The 18,177-nt window shown below is 44.2% G+C and overlaps 3 protein-coding genes across 3 annotated transcripts in view; 2 read left to right on the top strand and 1 right to left on the bottom strand.

The window, feature by feature from the left end:
• The window catches only part of LOC309564368 (uncharacterized protein), a 770,106-nt gene that overhangs the window by 268,858 nt on the left and 483,071 nt on the right, over positions 1-18,177 (bottom strand). The window lies entirely within an intron of this gene.
• The window catches only part of LOC309563386 (uncharacterized protein), a 148,200-nt gene that overhangs the window by 55,897 nt on the left and 74,126 nt on the right, over positions 1-18,177 (top strand). The gene's annotated exons all lie outside the window — the stretch shown is intronic.
• Positions 357-15,014, top strand: LOC309562958 (uncharacterized protein). The gene is made up of 11 exons (XM_082267285.1): positions 357-434; positions 7,508-7,622; positions 8,683-8,874; positions 8,961-9,084; positions 9,192-9,289; positions 9,381-9,572; positions 11,404-11,922; positions 12,058-12,657; positions 12,742-12,939; positions 13,024-13,132; positions 13,907-15,014. Exons 2-11 carry the CDS (start codon positions 7,545-7,547, stop codon positions 14,833-14,835), a joined length of 3,039 nt encoding a protein of 1,012 aa, XP_082123411.1. The 5' UTR covers positions 357-434; positions 7,508-7,544; the 3' UTR covers positions 14,836-15,014.

The raw sequence follows: 18,177 nt of genomic DNA, 5'->3' as shown, positions 1-18,177 counted from the left end.
GCAGGCTGACAAATGAGGTGAAGCCCCGCCCCTCCCCTGTCTGTCTCTCTCTGCTTAGCTTCCTGCAACATTCCACCTGCTCGCTGGACCCAGAACAAACACTAGAGGGCTAGTCCGAGCAAATGAAGGGGAGAAAGTGTCCTCGGTATAGGGGGGCGGCGGCCATCTTCATTTAGCACAGACCTCTCCTTTTGTTGACTTTCTGTATGAAACTATAAAGAGCTGGCTCAGAGTTGCATTTTCATGACGGCATCCGCTGCAAACGTTATGGATTAAAGTAGCAAGCCGTCTGCTTTTGTTTAAACGCTGTGAGCTCTGGAAGGTCGTCGGCCATTTTGTTGTAGCCCATAGTCTGCGGAGGGGAGGGGCTTCAGCAATGCTGGAATCCTCCAGGTGGGTGTTGGGCTGGAGAGTGTCTGCACACAGAGGAGGAGGTAATAATGTCTTCTTATTATGGGATGTGAAGGGGAGAAGGGGGTCCCAGCACTTTCTGAGGACTGCTGAATGAGGGGAGGGGGGTCATGTGATTTGCACACAGAGATTGGGGGAGGGGGGCAGTAGGCACTGTGGTGGGGGTCAGTTAGGTACTATAGGGCCACTGGGAGCCCAATAGGAGGTTCCTCTCTGTTTTTGGATGGTTTGAGTTATCCTGCCCGGGGTTTGTAGCCACAAGCTGTCGGCCGTGCGCTCATCCGCGTCCTGTGCGTATTTATAGAGAAAACGTGAAATAATTCCATCTCATGACCTCTGACTTTGCCGGTTATCGGTCAGACTACGCCGCGCTTCTTCCCTTTTATTCCCAAAACGTTGTTCTTCAAGCTGGAGATGGATGACGCGTCCTTTGGGTGAAAAGGATGGAACTGCTAATAAAAGAGAGGACATCTGGAGAAATATATGGAAAGATATTGGTGAAGAACCCTGTTATGGGAGCAAAGACACCTACAAAAAGACAAGAAGGTCCATTGTATTCCCCCACCCCAGTGACCTGACTCAGGGTCTTCAGCATTTGACTCTTCCGAGAGGTCTGACTCTTCCGAGAGGACTGACTCTTCAGAGAGGTCTGACTCTTCCGAGAGGCTTGACACTTCCGAGAGGACTGACTCTTCGGAGAGGCTTGACACTTCCGAGAGGTCTGACTCTTCCGAGAGGACTGACTCTTCGGAGAGGACTGACTCTTCCGAGAGGCCTGACTCCTCTTCGGAGAGGCCTGACTCTTCCGAGAGGCCTGACTCTTCCGAGAGGCCTGACTCTTCCGAGAGGTCTGACTCTTCAGAGAGGTCTGACTCTTCCGAGAGGCTTGACACTTCCGAGAGGCTTGACACTTCCGAGAGGCTTGACACTTCCGAGAGGTCTGACTCTTCCGAGAGGACTGACTCTTCCGAGAGGTCTGACTCTTCGGAGAGGCTTGACTCTTCCGAGAGGTCTGACTCTTCCGAGAGGACTGACTCTTCCGAGAGGACTGACTCTTCCGAGAGGACTGACTCTTCCGAGAGGACTGACTCTTCCGAGGGGACTGACTCTTCCGAGAGGACTGACTCTTCCGAGAGGACTGACTCTTCCGAGAGGACTGACTCTTCCGAGAGGACTGACTCTTCCGAGAGGTCTGACTCTTCGGAGAGGCTTGACTCTTCCGAGAGGTCTGACTCTTCCGAGAGGACTGACTCTTCCGAGAGGACTGACTCTTCCGAGAGGTCTGACTCTTCCGAGGGGACTGACTCTTCCGAGGGGACTGACTCTTCCGAGAGGACTGACTCTTCCGAGAGGACTGACTCTTCCGAGAGGACTGACTCTTCCGAGAGGACTGACTCTTCCGAGAGGTCTGACTCTTCCGAGAGGTCTGACTCTTCCCGAGAGGTCTGACTCTTCCCGAGAGGTCTGACTCTTCCCGAGAGGTCTGACTCTTCCCGAGAGGTCTGACTCTTCCGAGAGGACTGACTCTTCCGAGAGGACTGACTCTTCCGAGAGGACTGACTCCTCCGAGAGGACTGACTCTTCGGAGAGGACTGACTCCTCTTCGGAGAGGACTGACTCTTCGGAGAGGACTGACTCCTCTTCGGAGAGGACTGACTCCTCTTCGGAGAGGACTGACTCCTCTTCGGAGAGGACTGACTCCTCTTCGGAGAGGCCTGACTCTTCCGAGCATGTCAGACATCTGCTGTTCCAGCCGTACCCCACAGATCTGTCCTCCAACCTGGGTTTCAATACAGGTCTCCACGTTGACATAGAGCCCGGAGGATGGAGCTAAAGTACGCAGGACTTAGACAAGCCCGAAATTCCCTGAAGGGTCAAATGCCTGAGAGATTGACAGAGGCTGTGTGGAGGGAGGTAGAAAGGATAAAAAGTAGTGGTGATGGTTCCGAGACTATGGCAGCAAACTTGGACCAAAAACCATATCAAACGGTAAACCAAATATTATTATAAAAATTCTTAAAGGAAAGTTCAAAAAAATGAGCAAGAGTCCTTATACGAGAAGGTGCTGCTGGAGTAAAATCTAAAGGAACTCAAACACAACTGTTAGATAGAACCAGTCTATAATCCATCACCGACTGGTTTCATCTAACAGTTGTGTCTGCACTGGGGATAAGTTGTATAGAGAGAGGTAGGTATCAAGGGTTTATGAGGAGGGCAGGAGACATGGGCTGATGGAGAGCAGGTGGGAGTTATGAGTTGATTTAAATTGGGGAGGGGGGGGGTTGGATTGTAGGAGACATGGGAGATGGACTGATGAAGGGGTGTTAGAAGTCATGGACTAGAGAAGAGGGGCTGGTTAGGAGACATGGTTTGATGGAAAGGAGGGAGGGTAGGAGTCATGGAGTGATGAATGTAATTTAGGACTATTCTATTCTACCTTGCCTCCATCAGTCAATTTTTGCCTACAAACCCAACCCCCCTTGCCTTCAAAAGGCCAAGACTCATACCTCCCTTCCATCAGCCAAGGTCTCTTATATCATCTCCATCATCAGTGCATGACTCCTACCTCTTCTCCATGAGTCTGTGTCTCCTAAATCAGTGGTCCTCAACCCTGGTCCTCAGGGCCCACTAACAGGCCAGGTTTGCAAGATAACTGAAATACATCACAGCTGATCTAATTTGCTGCTCAGTGATTGCAGTACTCTAGTCTGCAACTCCCCAAGGTAATACTTAAAATATGGCCTGTTAGTGGGCCCTGAGGACCGGAGTTGAGGACCACTGATTTAGGAGACACAGACTCATGAAGAAGAGGTAGGAGTCATGCACTGATGATGGAGATGATATAAGAGACCTTGGCTGATAGAAGGGAGGTATGAGTCTTGGCCTTTTGAAGGCAAGGGGGGGTTGGGTTTGTAGGCAAAAATGGACTGATGGAGGTAAGGTAGAATTAATGAACTGAGAAAGGTGGATGGGGAAGAGACATGGGCTGATGGAAAAAAGGGGGGTTAAGAGTCCCGAGTTGAGAAAGGTGAAGTAGGAGACACAGGCTCATGGAGCAGAGGTTGGAGTCACAAGCTGATGAAGGGGGTAGTTACGTTTTGTAGGAGACGTGGGACATGAAGTGAACAAGGGGGTGGGTTGGAGACAGGGGCTGATGGAAGGGGGGGAGAGGGTAGGAGTCAGGGGCTGATAACGGTGAGGTGTGGAACACAGGGGTTGGAGTCATGCACTGATGATGGGTAAAAAAAGGGGGGGGGGTAGGTTTGTTTGGCTAATGAGGGGGGGTTTGTAGGATCCATGGGCTGATAGAAGGGAGGTAGGAGTCACGGAATAATATAGTAGGATGTATGTGCTGACAGAGGGGTGGTAGGAGCCATGGGCTGATGAAGTTGGTTGGGTAGGAGACATAGGCTGATGGGGGGGGGGGGGGAGGGGAGTTAGGAGTCACTAGCTAGTGGAGGGGAGGAAGTTAAAGAATTTTGTCAAACTGACCATTTAATAAATACTAATTTCAGTGCTTCTAGGAATAAGGCTGTACCTCACGGACTGCGGAGGGGGGTGTCTTCGGCATGGAGGAACACCAGTACCGATAGGGCTGATTTATTACACCTAGAAAAAGGGTGTACTGATACAGTACAAGACACTATTCCTCCCACTGACACCAATAATGGCGCAATATTCCTGCTACTGTCATCAAAATTGGGGACACAATTTCTCCCATTGACGTCAATATTCCTCAAACTGACTTCAACGATGGGGCACCACTAATCCCACTCACACCAAAAATGGGACACTATTCCTCCCCCTAATACCAAAGATGCATTGTTTACTCCCACTGATGCCGGGACAATTTTTACTCCCAATGGCCACAGTCTGACCCCCCCTCTAAAGTCTGGAGGACAGAAAATGGGCCGTTTGTTTAGAATAGCTTGGAGACCCCAGTCTAGATTATAGGAAGTTGGATGCCACTTTATTCATATAAATATATTTAAACCGATACTCTTCTCTTTTTTTTTTTTGGTAATGCGTTCATAACGCTATTCACCAAAGATCCAAAACCCTACACTGTTGGGTTGGTGTTGCTGAAGTTGTATATAAAATGCAAGTCTTGACTCTGATTAGGGTCAGTGATTGCATATGTTCTTGACACCCCACAGTGGACTGTAGTCACCTTAGCAGCCTAAGGACCGGTGCTTCTCTTGGATTCTGAGCTAGAGAGAGGGGGTGAAGGGAGGTGTGCCATGTAGAAAAGTTGGTGGTTGCATGTCGTGCCCATTTGAGGGTGGATGGGGTGCACCAGGTCACCGTGACAAGTGATTGGGTTTTGCTAGCAAATTGAAGTTCATGCTTATGTATAGTAATGCTAATGTAGATTGTTTTTTCTACAAGTGGTTAATTTTATGACAGATTAGTGGCCTGCCGATCCAGTGGTGTGCAACGTTAACAGTATATCTCCTTCCAAGAGCTCTAGATCCAGGATCCCTCGAAAGAAAGTTCTCATCTCAAATTTCTATTGGTTTGTTGACATGGAGCCAGATTGGGTTCTTAGCTCTGTTTTGCCTCTCTTATAATGTTTTTCTTCTGAAGTGTAGTAGTTGTGGGGGGGGGGTGCCTCAAACCCAAATGGTGGGGACTTTATGGGCAAGAATGATTAGAGAAGTAGGTAAAAAGACAATTTATTTAAGGAAATAACATAAATACAAATAATGGGATAACCCATAACATGGTAGCTGTGTATGGGTAAAGGCCCATAAAGTGGAGTGAGAAAAGTATGGAATAATTGTGACACATATAAGTGACTTTGCAATGAAGTGTTTCGCTCTGTGGTTCTCTGGGTAACAGAGGGATTCAGAGCAGAAGATTGGTGGATGATGACAGAGTCCTACGCGTTTCGGCCTAAGGGAAGCCTTTCTCAAGGATAGATCACCAAATATGTATCTTATGCTCGGTCCATGCCTGTATATACATTGTCCTCAGAAATACAAATTGCAACAGGAACAGTATGCTGCTCCACAAATGGTACTCTTCGGATTTTTGAAAGTGAGCTCTTATGGGTTGTCTCACGATTTACTGCGGTAAAAGATTCCTGCTAATGTTTCCAAATGTATCCAGCACTTTTTGAAAAAGAGTTGGAGGTTCCAGCGGCAAACTTCTTCACGATGTCTCCAGCAGAGGGAGAGAGAGGAACTTATTCTCTCTGGAGAAGAGACGATTGAGGGGGGATATGATATCAATGTACAAATATTGTACTGGCGACCCTAGCATAAGGAACAAACTATTCAGAGTAAGGGAATACAATAAGACACGTGGCCACTCACTAAAGCTTGAGGAAAGGCGGTTTAACCTTAAAGTGCGTAAGGGGTTCTTCACTGTAAGAGCGGTAAGGATGTGGAATTCTCTTCCGCAAGCAGTCGTATCAGCAGGGAGCATTGATAGTTTCAAAAAACTATTGGATGGACACCTTAAAGACCACAACATACAGGGGTATACAATGTACGGTTAAAAGCAAACACACACACACATCATAGGTTGAACTGGATGGACTTGTGTCTTTTTTCAGCCTCACTAACTATGTAACTATGTAACCCATAAGAGCTCACTTTCAAAAATCCGAAGAGTACCATTTGTGGAGAAGCATACTGTTCCTGTTGCAATTTGTATTTCTGAGGACAATGTATATACAGGCATGGACCGAGCATAAGATACATATTTGGTGATCTATCCTTGAGAAAGGCCTCCCTTAGGCCGAAACGCGTAGGACCCTGTCATCATCCACCAATCTTCTGCTCTGAATCCCTCTGTTACCCAGAGAACCACAGAGCGAAACACTTCATTGCAAAGTCACTTATATGTGTCACAATTATTCCATACTTTTCTCACTCCACTTTATGGGCCTTTACCCATACACAGCTACCATGTTATGGGTTATCCCATTATTTGTATTTATGTTATTTCCTTAAATAAATTGTCTTTTTACCTACTTCTCTAATCATTCTTGCCCATAAATTCCCCACCATTTGGGTTTGAGGCACCCACACCCACAAATACTAGAATTCACGGGACGGAGGCAAAAACGACTACAAGGGCCCTTTAAGATCAAAACCCCCTTTTTCTTCTGAAGTGTAGCTGAGTTTGTTCAATACATTTCCTTGTGTCGCCTTTAGAGTATGTCGGCATAGTAGGCTCTCTTTTGGCTACTACCAGCCCAGCCTATACCAAGCGGTAGGGTTTTATTGGTATGATGACCTTTCTCCAAAAACACAATACATATTTAACGGTAATTGTTTGTCTTCTTACTTTTTCTCTTTCAGTTTTTCTTCCCCTATGTTTTTTCTTCCACTGCCTCCATTTTTTTACCTTTTTCTTGCTTATACATCTTATGCTAGCCATACAGTGGGCACTTTTGATGCATGGTTTGCAAATTAGCTTTCGTTCACAATCAAATGATTGGAAGTTGGATGAAAATTGTTTACACCACCTTTAATGACACAGGGAAATGTTTTTTTTAGCAGAGTTATTTTAAATTTTTTTATAAGGTGTTGGTTATATATTATTGTAATTGTCTGAAAAGCTTGCCTTTGCTCCTCAGCTTTAAAGTGCTTTGGTGAAACGTTTTCACTTAAGCCTCGTACACACGCACCGATTGTTGGCCGACCGATCGGCCGTCTTTTGTCCAGTGTTGTTTGTTGGTTGAAATGTGCTCTAGACTGCACACGAATTTTGTCGGCCAACAAAAACCAACTGCAGAAGTGATGTCATGTTCTGGTCTACTTTTCATGTGTTTTTTTCTTCTCTGAGCATGCCCAGTCTTGCTCATCTGACTTTTGTCGGCCGAATTCTGTACTGACTGACGAACAATCGGCCGTTCTAGTGACGGCCAACAAAAATTTTATAGCATGCAGACCAGATTTTGTTCGGCCGAAAAGTCGCAGTTGGTTGTCGGAATCATCATACTAACAAGCCGACAATCGGCCGATCGGACGTTGGCCGAAAATTTACGGCCAACAATCAGTGCATGTGTACGAGGCTTTACTTGGTAGGTGTGCCAGATTAGACATCTACATGGGTCTACATTTATGTTTGATTCTTCTTTCAGGTTGTTATTTTAGCAGTTGAACCAAGGCAGCTCCAGAATGGAGAAGAGCAGGAGTCGCATGACTGAAAGGATATTGGACCTCACCCTGGAGATCATCTACCTGCTAATTGGAGAGGTGAGGAGGATTCTTGGCGGTCACATGACATCACTTATCTCTATTAATAAAGTGGAAGTCCAGGCTCTACCTAACTAAGCCTAAAATTGCTCCAACCCCCTTTCTAAATCTCGTTTAACTACCCTGTAGAAGGAAGATGCTTATACTTGCCTATTCTCTGAGCACTCCAGTCCGGGGACATGATTGGCTCCCAGCAGCGGCTTCAGGGTAGAGGAGGAACAGCCTACAATGGATGGTCCATTGTACGTTTATGGGTGACATCACTGCTCAGGCATTCCAGCCGTTGTTAGCGAGCTCTTCTCTCCTATGAAGCAAAGCCGCTGGGGAGATTATGTGACTGGACCATAGTGCCCTGAGAAAGGTAGGTATACCCATCTTTCCTATACACGGTAAGGGGGTGGAACAGTTCTAGGCTTACTTAGGCTATACATGGTTCGAATCTTGGTCGGTTCAGCAGAATTGAACCGTGTATGGGCAGGCTGAGTGTACCAAGTTGATTGATCGATCAACTTGGGTACAACCAGCATGCCAGGTTTTATCTGCGGTTATCGCTAGCGGCTGCTATAGCCACTAACAATATTTGCTGTCTTCTCCCGGCGGAGACAGCTTCTCCCGCTGGGAGGAGACATTAGCCCGGCAGGATGGATTCCTGCTTCAGCACTATCTGTGTTGAAGGGGGAATAGAGCGAATTTCTTTCTTGCAACCCATGGTTGCAGGAAAGAAATTCGCTACATGTCTGGCTGGCCCTAACTAGGACAGGGCCTAGATTTCCATTTTAACACTACACAGATCTAACTGGGGAGGTGAGGAGGATTCTGGGAGGTCACATGACATCACTCTTATCTCTATTAATAAAACACAGACCTAACTGGGGAGGTGAGGAGGATTCTGGGAGGTCACATGACATCACTCTTATCTCTAATAATAAAATGCAGACCTGACCGGAGAGGTGAGGAGGATTCTTAGAACTCCCAGTGACAAGAGGCTGTGTTGGTTGACCATAGAATAGACGTTATTTTCTCTGTGTAGTGATATTTTATATTTGTGTCTAAAATACAGGAATGCATTATAGCTAAGAAGATATCTGGTGATCAAGTGATGCCCAACAAACCTCTTAGTGTGTCACAAAGATGTAGCAGAAAACAGAGCCCAAAGGTGGAACCTCCAACTCACTCACTAATATCTGAGATAAACAACGACAAGAAGATCCTAGAAGTCACCCAGAAGATCATTGAGCTGCTGACAGGAGAGGTGAGCGGTGCCGGGAATTCTGGGACATTATCCAGTAACAGACAAGGGATGTGTCTGGATGGTGACTGTATCATTGTGTGTGTCAGGTTCCTATAAGGTGTCAGGATGTCACTGTCTATTTCTCCATGGAGGAGTGGGAGTATATAGAAGGACACAAGGATCTCTACAAGGACGTCATGATGGAGAAGCGGCCGCCCCTCACATCACCGGGTAACAGGAGACATTAATTTCTTGTATTGAGGATCCCCCTAGATACACACATCCTCTGATATAAAGACATAGAAACAATGTAATCAGTCAGTGTGTGTTTCCTACAGATGGATCCAGTAACAGAAATCCCCCAGAGAGATGTCCCCGTCCTCTGTATTCCCGGGACTCCACACAGGAACATCAGGAGATCCCTCAGGCGGATCAGGTAAAGGCAACTAAGAGTCTTTGCAAGTGTGGTATTTGGTTTATCCATAGGCCCAGTGGACCCTAATTAATAACTGTTCTGTATTACTCAGCGTGATTGTGTCTCTAATTTAAAACCCACACAAACAGAGGAGGAAATGTGTGTGAATACTGTTTTGCAGCATAAGGAGAAGCAAGTTTCTACAGATGGATCCAACAGCAAAAACCCACAACAGAGATGTCTTAATCCTTTTATTTCCTGGAATTCTGCACTGAAACATCACAAGGTCTCCTATGAAGATCAGGTAAAGAAAAATAAGAGTTTTTACAAATTATGGGGTGATTTACTAAAACTGGAGAGTACATGATCTGGTGCAGCAGTCCATAGTAACCAATTTGCTTCTAAATTCAATACCGGGCACTTTCACCCCCTTCTTTCCCAGGCCAATTTTTCAGCTTGTCATGCAAAACTGTACCCAAATATCATTTTTCTTTACACAAATAGAGCTTTCTTTTGGTGGTATGTAATCACCACTGTTTTTTTTTTTTTTTTTTTTTTGCTAAAAAAATTTCAGGGAAAAAAAACCATGTTTTTTGTTTTAGTTTCTGTTATAAAATTTTGCAAATAAATAATCTTTCTTTGTAAATTTAGACCAAAGTGTGTTTTTTAAATGTGTTATGTCGCTTTTCCACTGCATGGAACCGAACGGTTCGGCTCGCTTTTGTGCTTTTCCACTGCTGGTACCGCATGGTATGGTGTAGCAACGGTTCGGTACGGTACGGTACGGCGGCGCTTTTCCACTGCATGGAACCGAACGGTACGGCTCTCAAAAACAGTACCACCTCGATTGTGGTTCCAAGAGGTACCATACCCGGTACCATATCCCACAATCCTTTGCATGCAGTCACTACTAGCCACTGATTGGTCAGAGAATCCCACTCACCCCGTTGTTATCCCACCCACTTAACTTTAGTACTACTTTAGTGGAAAAGCAAACCATACCATATCGTACCGAACCGTTCCAACACCGTACCATGCGGTACCAGCAGTGGAAAAGCAAACCGGGCCAAGCAGGGCCGAGTAGAGCCGAGCCGGTACTTGCATTGGAAAAGTGCCATTAGTAACACTGTACTACCCTGGGGAAGTGATCAGGATTTTTTTTTTACACATTATGATTGCTTATACCAGTAAATCTTACTGATTTAAGCTACAGTTTTTACCAAATAAAACTGATTCATTCAGTGTGTATTGTTGTGATTTTCTGTGATTGGCCACAGCTAATCACATGGTACAGATGGGCTGTGATTGGCCTTGTCAATATCATGTGATTACTGTGACCAATCGCAGCTGGCAACACAATTTTACACACTGAATGAAACTAATTCATTCAGTGGGTATTGTTGTGATTATCTGTGATTGGCCACAGCTAATCACATGGTACAGATGGGCTGTGATTGGCCTTGTCTGTACCATGTGATTACTGTGACCAATCGCAGCTGGCAACACAATTTTACACACTGAATGAAACGAATTCATTCAGTGTGTATTGTTGTGATTATCTGTGATTGGCCACAGCTAATCACATGGTACAGATGGGCTGTGATTGGCCTTGTCTGTACCATGTGATTACTGTGACCAATCGCAGCTGGCAACACAATTTTACACACTGAATGAAACTAATTTATTCAGTGTGTATTGTGATTATCTGTGATTGGCCACAGCTAATCACATGGTACAGATGGGCTATGATTGGCCTTGTCTGTACCATGTGATTACTGTGACCAATCACAGCTGGCAACACAATTTTACACAGTGAATGGCATGAAATGAAGCCATCTATTGTTTACAATGTCATGTGATTGGTCACAGCGATCAAATGATACCAGCAGCGGGTCAATACACTGGTCAGTAATCGGCTGTGTCTGGTGATCACAGCAGGTGACGGATCGTACCGCAAGATGTCATATAACGTCTTTGCCCAAAAAAAAAAAACTGGAAGCTGATTGGTTTCTATGCAGAGCTGCACCAGATTTTGCACTCTCCAGTTTTAGTAAAACAGTGCCATTGTATATCTCATGATCTACCTAAAGGCCTAACAAACCAACTGCCCTTTTTGTTTTGGTACTGCCATAAAGCGTGACTGTCAGACGAATGAAAAAGCTGTAAACACAGAAAAAGCAGAAGACAAATTTCTGAGGATTGATGTAAAGAAGGAGCATGAATCATGGTGGAATGTTGAAACTGAAGTCAAAGAAGAAAACAAGAATTTAAGTATTGATATGCAGAAAGAGCAGCATGATCATCAGCTGAATAATCAAGCTAAAACCACAGAGAGGGTACAAAACAAGTTTTTGAGGATCGATCTACAGGAGGAGCGTGAATGTCAGTCGAACAGTAAAGCTGAAATCAAAGAGAAAGAAGGTAGCAAGATTTCGAGGATTGATGTGCAGAACGAGAAACGTGTTCATCATATGAAAATTAAAGCTAAAGCCAGAGAGAGACTACAAGACAAATTTTTGAGGTTCGAAGTACAGAAGGAGCGTGAATGTCAGTCGAACGTTAACACTAAAGTAAAGGGAAAAAAAGAAAACAAGGCTTTGTGGATTGATATACAGAAAGAGAAGCATGAACATCAGTTGGAAGTCCCACCGAAAGTACAAGAGAAATTTCTGAGGATCGATGTACACAAGGATCGTGACTATCAGTCGAATATTAAAGCCGATCTCAAAGGAAAAGAAGAAAGCAAGACTTTGAGGATCGATATGCTGAAAGAGAAGCCAGAACATCAGTTGAATGTTAAAGTGGAAATCACACCAAGAGTACAAGACAAATTCCTGAGGATCGATGTACAGAAGGATCGTGACTGTCAGTCAAATATTAAAGCCGAAGTCAAAGAAAAAGAAGAAAGCAAGACCTTGAGGATCGATATGCTGAAAGAGAAGCCAGAACATCAGTTGAATGTTAAAACAGAGGCCACCGAGAGAGTACAAGACAAATATTTAAGGATTGATGTACAGAAGGATCATGAATGTCAGTTGAACGCTAAAGCCGAAGTGAAAGAAAAAGATGAAAACAAAATTTTGAGCATTGATCTGCAGAAAGAGAAGCATGAACATCAGTTAAACATGAAAGGTGAAGCCACAGAGCGAGTAGAAGACACATTTTTGAGGGTGGAAATGCAGAGGAAGCGTCAGCATGATCATCAGTTGAACTTTAAAGCTGACGTCACAGAGAGACAAGAAAACCCGTTTTTGAGGACTGATGTGCAGAAGGAGTGGGAAATTCCCTTACAAAGGTCCATTATTAGAAATACACCAAAGAGAAGTCCCAGTCCTCTTTATAACTGGGATTTCACACAGGAACATCAAAAGATCCTCCGGGATGAAAAGGTAGATAGAATTCCGGTTAGTACACCCTATGACTAGTATACAAGCCTAGTAAACCCTATCTCATAATTGTTTTCTAACATTCAGGGCGAACGTTTACTGAACATTAAAGTTGAAGCAACGGAGAGTGACGATGAGACGTATTTGTGGAGAGACCCGATGTGTAAAGAGGAGGACGTTTCCACAGATGGGTCCAACAACAGAAACACACCAGAGAGATGTCGAAGTCCTCTCTACTCCTGGGATTCTCCCCTGGAAAATCACAAGATCTTATCAAAATATCAGGTAGATGAAATGGCATTGATAGCAGTGTAGCTTTTGTGTCCATCCAAGCCCAAAAATTGGACACAATTCTTGTTTCTTTTGCAGGAAGAAAGGTCGTCCCATTATCAAGCTGGAGGTAGAGGAGCACCAGAGAAGATGTATGGTAGGGGTGTGGAACAGAATAAAGAGGGAATTCCTGGAGAGATTGGCAGGGGTGAGTGATCGATACACTAGATCAGTGATGGTGAACCTTGGCACCCCAGATGTTTTGGAACTACATTTCCCATGATGCTCATGCACTCTGCAGTGTAGTTGAGCATCATGGGAAATGTAGTTCCAAAACATCTGGGGTGCCAAGGTTCACCATCACTGCACTAGACGGTCAAACGTTTTTAAGTCCTGACAGTTAGGCAAATATATCCATGTTTAACTTCCCATTATAAAACCATGAGCATTAAAATATAAGCCCCCACCTCCCAAACTCTACGGGTATAACAGTGTCACGCATAGGCGTGCACACAGGGTTTGCCAGGTGTGCCTGGGCACACCCTAATCACCTTGTACCGGTGCAGATTTACTCTGCAGTCCAGGACCCCGTACTCTTCTCTCCCGCTGACTGCTACGTGGGATTGATTCAGGATGGAGAGTTTTATTTACCAGCCCCTTTCTTTTTATGAATAAACACAGTGAGGGATTGGTACTGGCCACTCACTGTGTTTATTCATAACTGAAGCCTAGTAAACAGTGGAATGAAGCAGCAGACAGAAATGACACTTAGTGCTCTGGACTAAGACAAGTACACACTATAGAGGGATATGATTTGTTCATATTTCATGTCTTAGGGTTACACCCGCTTTAAGGTAAAAAAACAAAAATCTTTAGACTTTAGAACCACTTTAACCATTTCCTAATATAGCCAAAATAAAAATAACAATATTTGGCTTTAGCTATGTGTTCTTGTTAACCCTCAATGTCTTGTTTTCTGCAGATGGAAAATACACAGGGTACAATATGGATAAATGTCCCATGATCTTTCCGGACAGTGAAATGGAAGATGATGTCACAAGAGATTCTTTAGAAGAAACGGGCATTGATGCAAATCTCTATTCAATACCTCACGGTGTGGGTCAATCGTTTGGTCCCTCTACCCTTGCGGGGAGCTTCTTCAGTCATTTACCTCCTGTCCCCAATCGTACATATCGTAGAAGGGGTGAAACGTTTATGTGCTCCGAGTGCGGCGAATGTTTTACGGCCAAAGCGAAACTTTTCAAACACCAGCGAGATCACATAGTGGACAAACCGCATTCCTGCCCCGATTGCGGGAAATGCTTTGTAGAAAAGTCGCACCTCGTCAATCACCAGAGGAGTCACTCAGTGGAAAAGCCCTATTCCTGTTCCATATGCGGGAAATGTTTCGGAGAAAAGGGGCATCTGGCCAATCACGAGAAGAGCCACGCCAACGAGAAGGAGTTTTTCTGCTACGAGTGTGGGAAATGTTTTACTCAGAGGGGACACTTCAACAGACACCAAAGACTTCATACAGGGGAGAAGCCATATCCATGTCCTGAATGCGGGAAGTGTTTTCCTCATAGAGAATATCTCATTAGGCACCAGAGGGTTCATGCAGGGCAGAAGCCGTTTCCATGCACGGAGTGTGGAAAATGTTTCACTGACAAATACGATCTTGCCAAACATGAGAGAATTCACAGCGGCCACCGGCCATACTCGTGTCCTGAGTGTGGAAGAGGCTTTACGCAAAAGTCTAACCTGGCAAGGCATGTTAGAGTCCATGCGGACTACAACCGTATCCACGTTCTGACTGTGGGAAACGGCTCACTAGGAGAGCCCCCCTCATCTACAATCTCCGTCCCCACGAAAGATGAAAGGTTCCTGTATCAGGATATGACTGCTGAGTAAGAGTACGTTCGCTTGATCTGTTCCTTCTATACCTGAAGGGGAAAGGAAACTCAGCACTATGTAGGTTGTCCTAACATTATTACAATGTAGCGTTGACACTGCTGTCTCCTTTACTTACATTGTGTCCATTAGAAATCAGGTGATCATGTTCATGCCCTGTTTCAATCTTTTATTTAAAGTTTCCTCCAAAATCTTACTGGAAATCAGGTGAGCTCAATCACCTGGGAGTTGGACAGAATTATGTGGAAAACCCTGTAAAGGATTGAGTTCCAGTGTTTCCATTGAAGGGTACTATAATGCTACCGCAGTTTCCAATGGTTTGGAGAGGCCCCCTTTCTGTTCCAACATAACTGTGCCCACTGTGTACAAAGCCAGCTCCATAAAGACACGGTTTGACCATGGTGCTAGAATATGAACGCCACTCAAGCTGGAGAAGCCAAACTCCCGCAGTCACCAGGGAGAAAGTTGAAGGCTGCCAAAGGTGCTTATGCGAAGCAATGCATGTACAAACCCGATTCCAAAAAAGTTGGGACACTGTTCAAATTGTGGATTAAAAACAGAATGTAATGATGTGGAAGTTTCAAATTTGAATATTTTATGCAGAATACAGCATAGACGACATATCAAATGTTTAAACTGAGAAAATGTATAATTTTAAGGGAAAAATAAGTTGATTTTAAATTTCATGGCATCAACACATCTCAAAAAAGTTGGGACAAGGCCATGATTACCACTGTGTGGCCTCCCCTCTTCTTTTTATAACAGTCTGCAAACATCTGGGGACTGAGGAGACAAGTTGCCCAAGTTTAGGAATAGGAATGTTGTCCCATTCTTGTCTAATACAGGCTTCTAGTTGCTCAACTGTCTTAGGTCTTCTTTGTCGCATCTTCCTCTTTATGATGCCCAAATGTTTTCTATGGGTGAAAGATCTGGACTGCAGGCTGGCCATTTCACTACCCGGATCCTTCTTCTACGCAGCCATGATGATGTAATTGATGCAGTATGTGGTCTGGCATTGTCATGTTGGAAAATGCAAGGTCTTCCCTGGAAGAGACGACGTCTGAATGGGAGCATATGTTGTTCTAGAACTTGGATATACCTTTCAGCATTGATGGTGCCTTTCCAGATGTGTAAGCTGCCTGTGCCACACGCACTCATGCCACCCCATACCATCAGAGATGCAGGCTTCTGAACTGAGCGCTGAGAACAACTTGGGTTGTCCTTGTCCTCTTTAGTCCGGATGACATGGCGTCCCAGTTTTCCAAAAATAACTTAAAATTTTGATTCGTCTGACTACAGAACAGTTTTTCACTTTGCCACAGACCATTATAAATGAGCCTTGGCCCAGAGAAAACACCTGCGCTTCTGGATCATGTTTAGACATGGCTTCTTTTTTTGCCTATAGCGTTTTAGCCAGCAACGGCGAATGGCACGGTGGATTGTGTTCACCGAAAATGTTTTCTGGAAGTATTCCTGAGCCCATGTTGTGATTTCCATTACAGTAGCATTCCTGTATGTGATGCAGCGCCGTCTAAGGGCCCGAAGATCACGGGCATCCAGTATGGTTTTCCGGCCTTGACCCTTATGCACAGAGATTGTTCCAGATTCTCTGAATCTTTGGATGATATTATGTACTGTAGATGATGATAACTTCAAACTCTTTGCAATTTTTCTCTGAGAAACTCCTTTCTGATAAACTCCTTTCTGATATTGCTCCACTATTTTTTTGCCATAGCATTGGGGGAATTGGTGATCCTCTGCCTATCTTGACTTCTGAGAGACACTGCCACTCTGAGAGTTTTTTTTTTTATACCCAATCATGTTGCCAATTGACCTAATGAGTTGCAAATTGGTCCTCCAGTTCTTCCATATATGTACATTTAACTTTTCCGGCCTCTTATTGCTACGTGTCCCAACTTTTTTGGAATGTCTAGCTCTCATGAAATCCAAAATGAGCCAATATTTGGCATGACATTTCAAAATGTCTCACTTTCAACATTTGATATGTTATCTATATCATATTGTAAATAAAATATAAGTTTATGAGATTTGTAAATTAGTCCATTCCTTTTTTACTCACAATTTGTACAGTGTCCCAACTTTTTTGGAATTGGGTTTGTATGAAATCAAAGAAGCCCCGCACTCCCGTCCAACCAACCTAGTGTAGACTTGAACACTACTTCAGCCCATGAGTTTCTGTCAAACCCACACCCCCTGCCAAAGCCACTCCCTCCGGAGCAAAATCATGACGACCTTATGATTAAGCTCTGGTGGGTGGAGCAAAACCTGTCAGGGGGTGTGTCTTTGGCAGAGACTCACGGGCTAAGGATGTTTTGAAGTCTATGCTAAGTTCGCTGGACAGAAGTGTGGAGCTTCTTTGATTTTATACATGGTTTGATGTGGAGGAACTCAAATGGCCTGAACAGAGCTCTGACCTCAACCCTACATATTTATAATTAAATGGAATGCCGATTGGGTGGAGACTGTTAAAAGGGGAGGGGACCCTATAATAAATGCAATGGTTTTGGAATGCTGGGCAACTCTAATAAATGCAATGGTTTTGGAATGCAAAGTCCAACAAGGTTATATAGGTTTGATGGCCAGTTGCTCAGACATGTGGACAACATGATGTATAACTTGTGGAGACCCCAAAAAAATAGTCTCCCTGTAATTTTCCAGACAGCTTGAAATTTTGGGGTGTCCCCACCCATTCTTCTTCATTGGCCTTGATCTATGATATGTTAATTTTTTAGCACTAGTTCTGGTATTTTTTAGCATGTGGCTATTGCCACTGAAAATAAAGTAAATATTCCTCCAAGTTTACGTCAAAGTACCCCAACACTGAAGTCCCCCACACACAAACCTTAAGGGAACCTGTCATGGACAAAGCACAGGCTCCCTTTGAAGGTAATCCTACAACGTACAATCTCCTTTAGATGTACCATCAACTATGTAGTACAAGGGCCTTTCTGTTTTCTTTTTTTTATTATATACAGGTCCTTCTCAAAAAATTTGCATATTGTGATAAAGTTCATTATTTTCTGTAATGTACTGATAAACATTAGACTTTCATATATTTTAGATTCATTACACACACCTGAAGTAGTGCAAGCCTTTTATTGTTTTAATATTTGATGATTTTGGCATACAGCTCATGAAAAACCAAAATTCCTATCTCAAAAAATTAGCATATCATGAAAAGGTTCTCTAAACGAGCTATTAACCTAATCATCTGAATCAACTAATTAACTCTAAACACCTGCAAAAGATTCCTGAGGCTTTTAAAAACTCCCAGCCTGGTTCATTACTCAAAACCGCAATCATGGGTAAGACTGCCGACCT

Source organism: Pelophylax lessonae, assembly GCF_965119305.1.
Source record: "Pelophylax lessonae genome assembly, chromosome: 9".
Classification (NCBI taxonomy): domain Eukaryota; kingdom Metazoa; phylum Chordata; class Amphibia; order Anura; family Ranidae; genus Pelophylax; species Pelophylax lessonae.
Note: the sequence above shows the minus strand (reverse complement) of the source record. Positions and strands in the feature narration are given on the sequence as shown.

Excerpts from the sequence above, each read along its gene's own strand:
- LOC309562958 (XM_082267285.1), top strand. The coding sequence starts at position 7,545 with ATGGAGAAGAGCAGGAGTCGCATGACTGAAAGGATATTGGACCTCACC. Across the intron at positions 12,658-12,741 it reads AGATCCTCCGGGATGAAAAG|GGCGAACGTTTACTGAACAT; the intron begins GTAGATAGAATT and ends TCTAACATTCAG. Across the intron at positions 12,940-13,023 it reads AGATCTTATCAAAATATCAG|GAAGAAAGGTCGTCCCATTA; the intron begins GTAGATGAAATG and ends TTTCTTTTGCAG.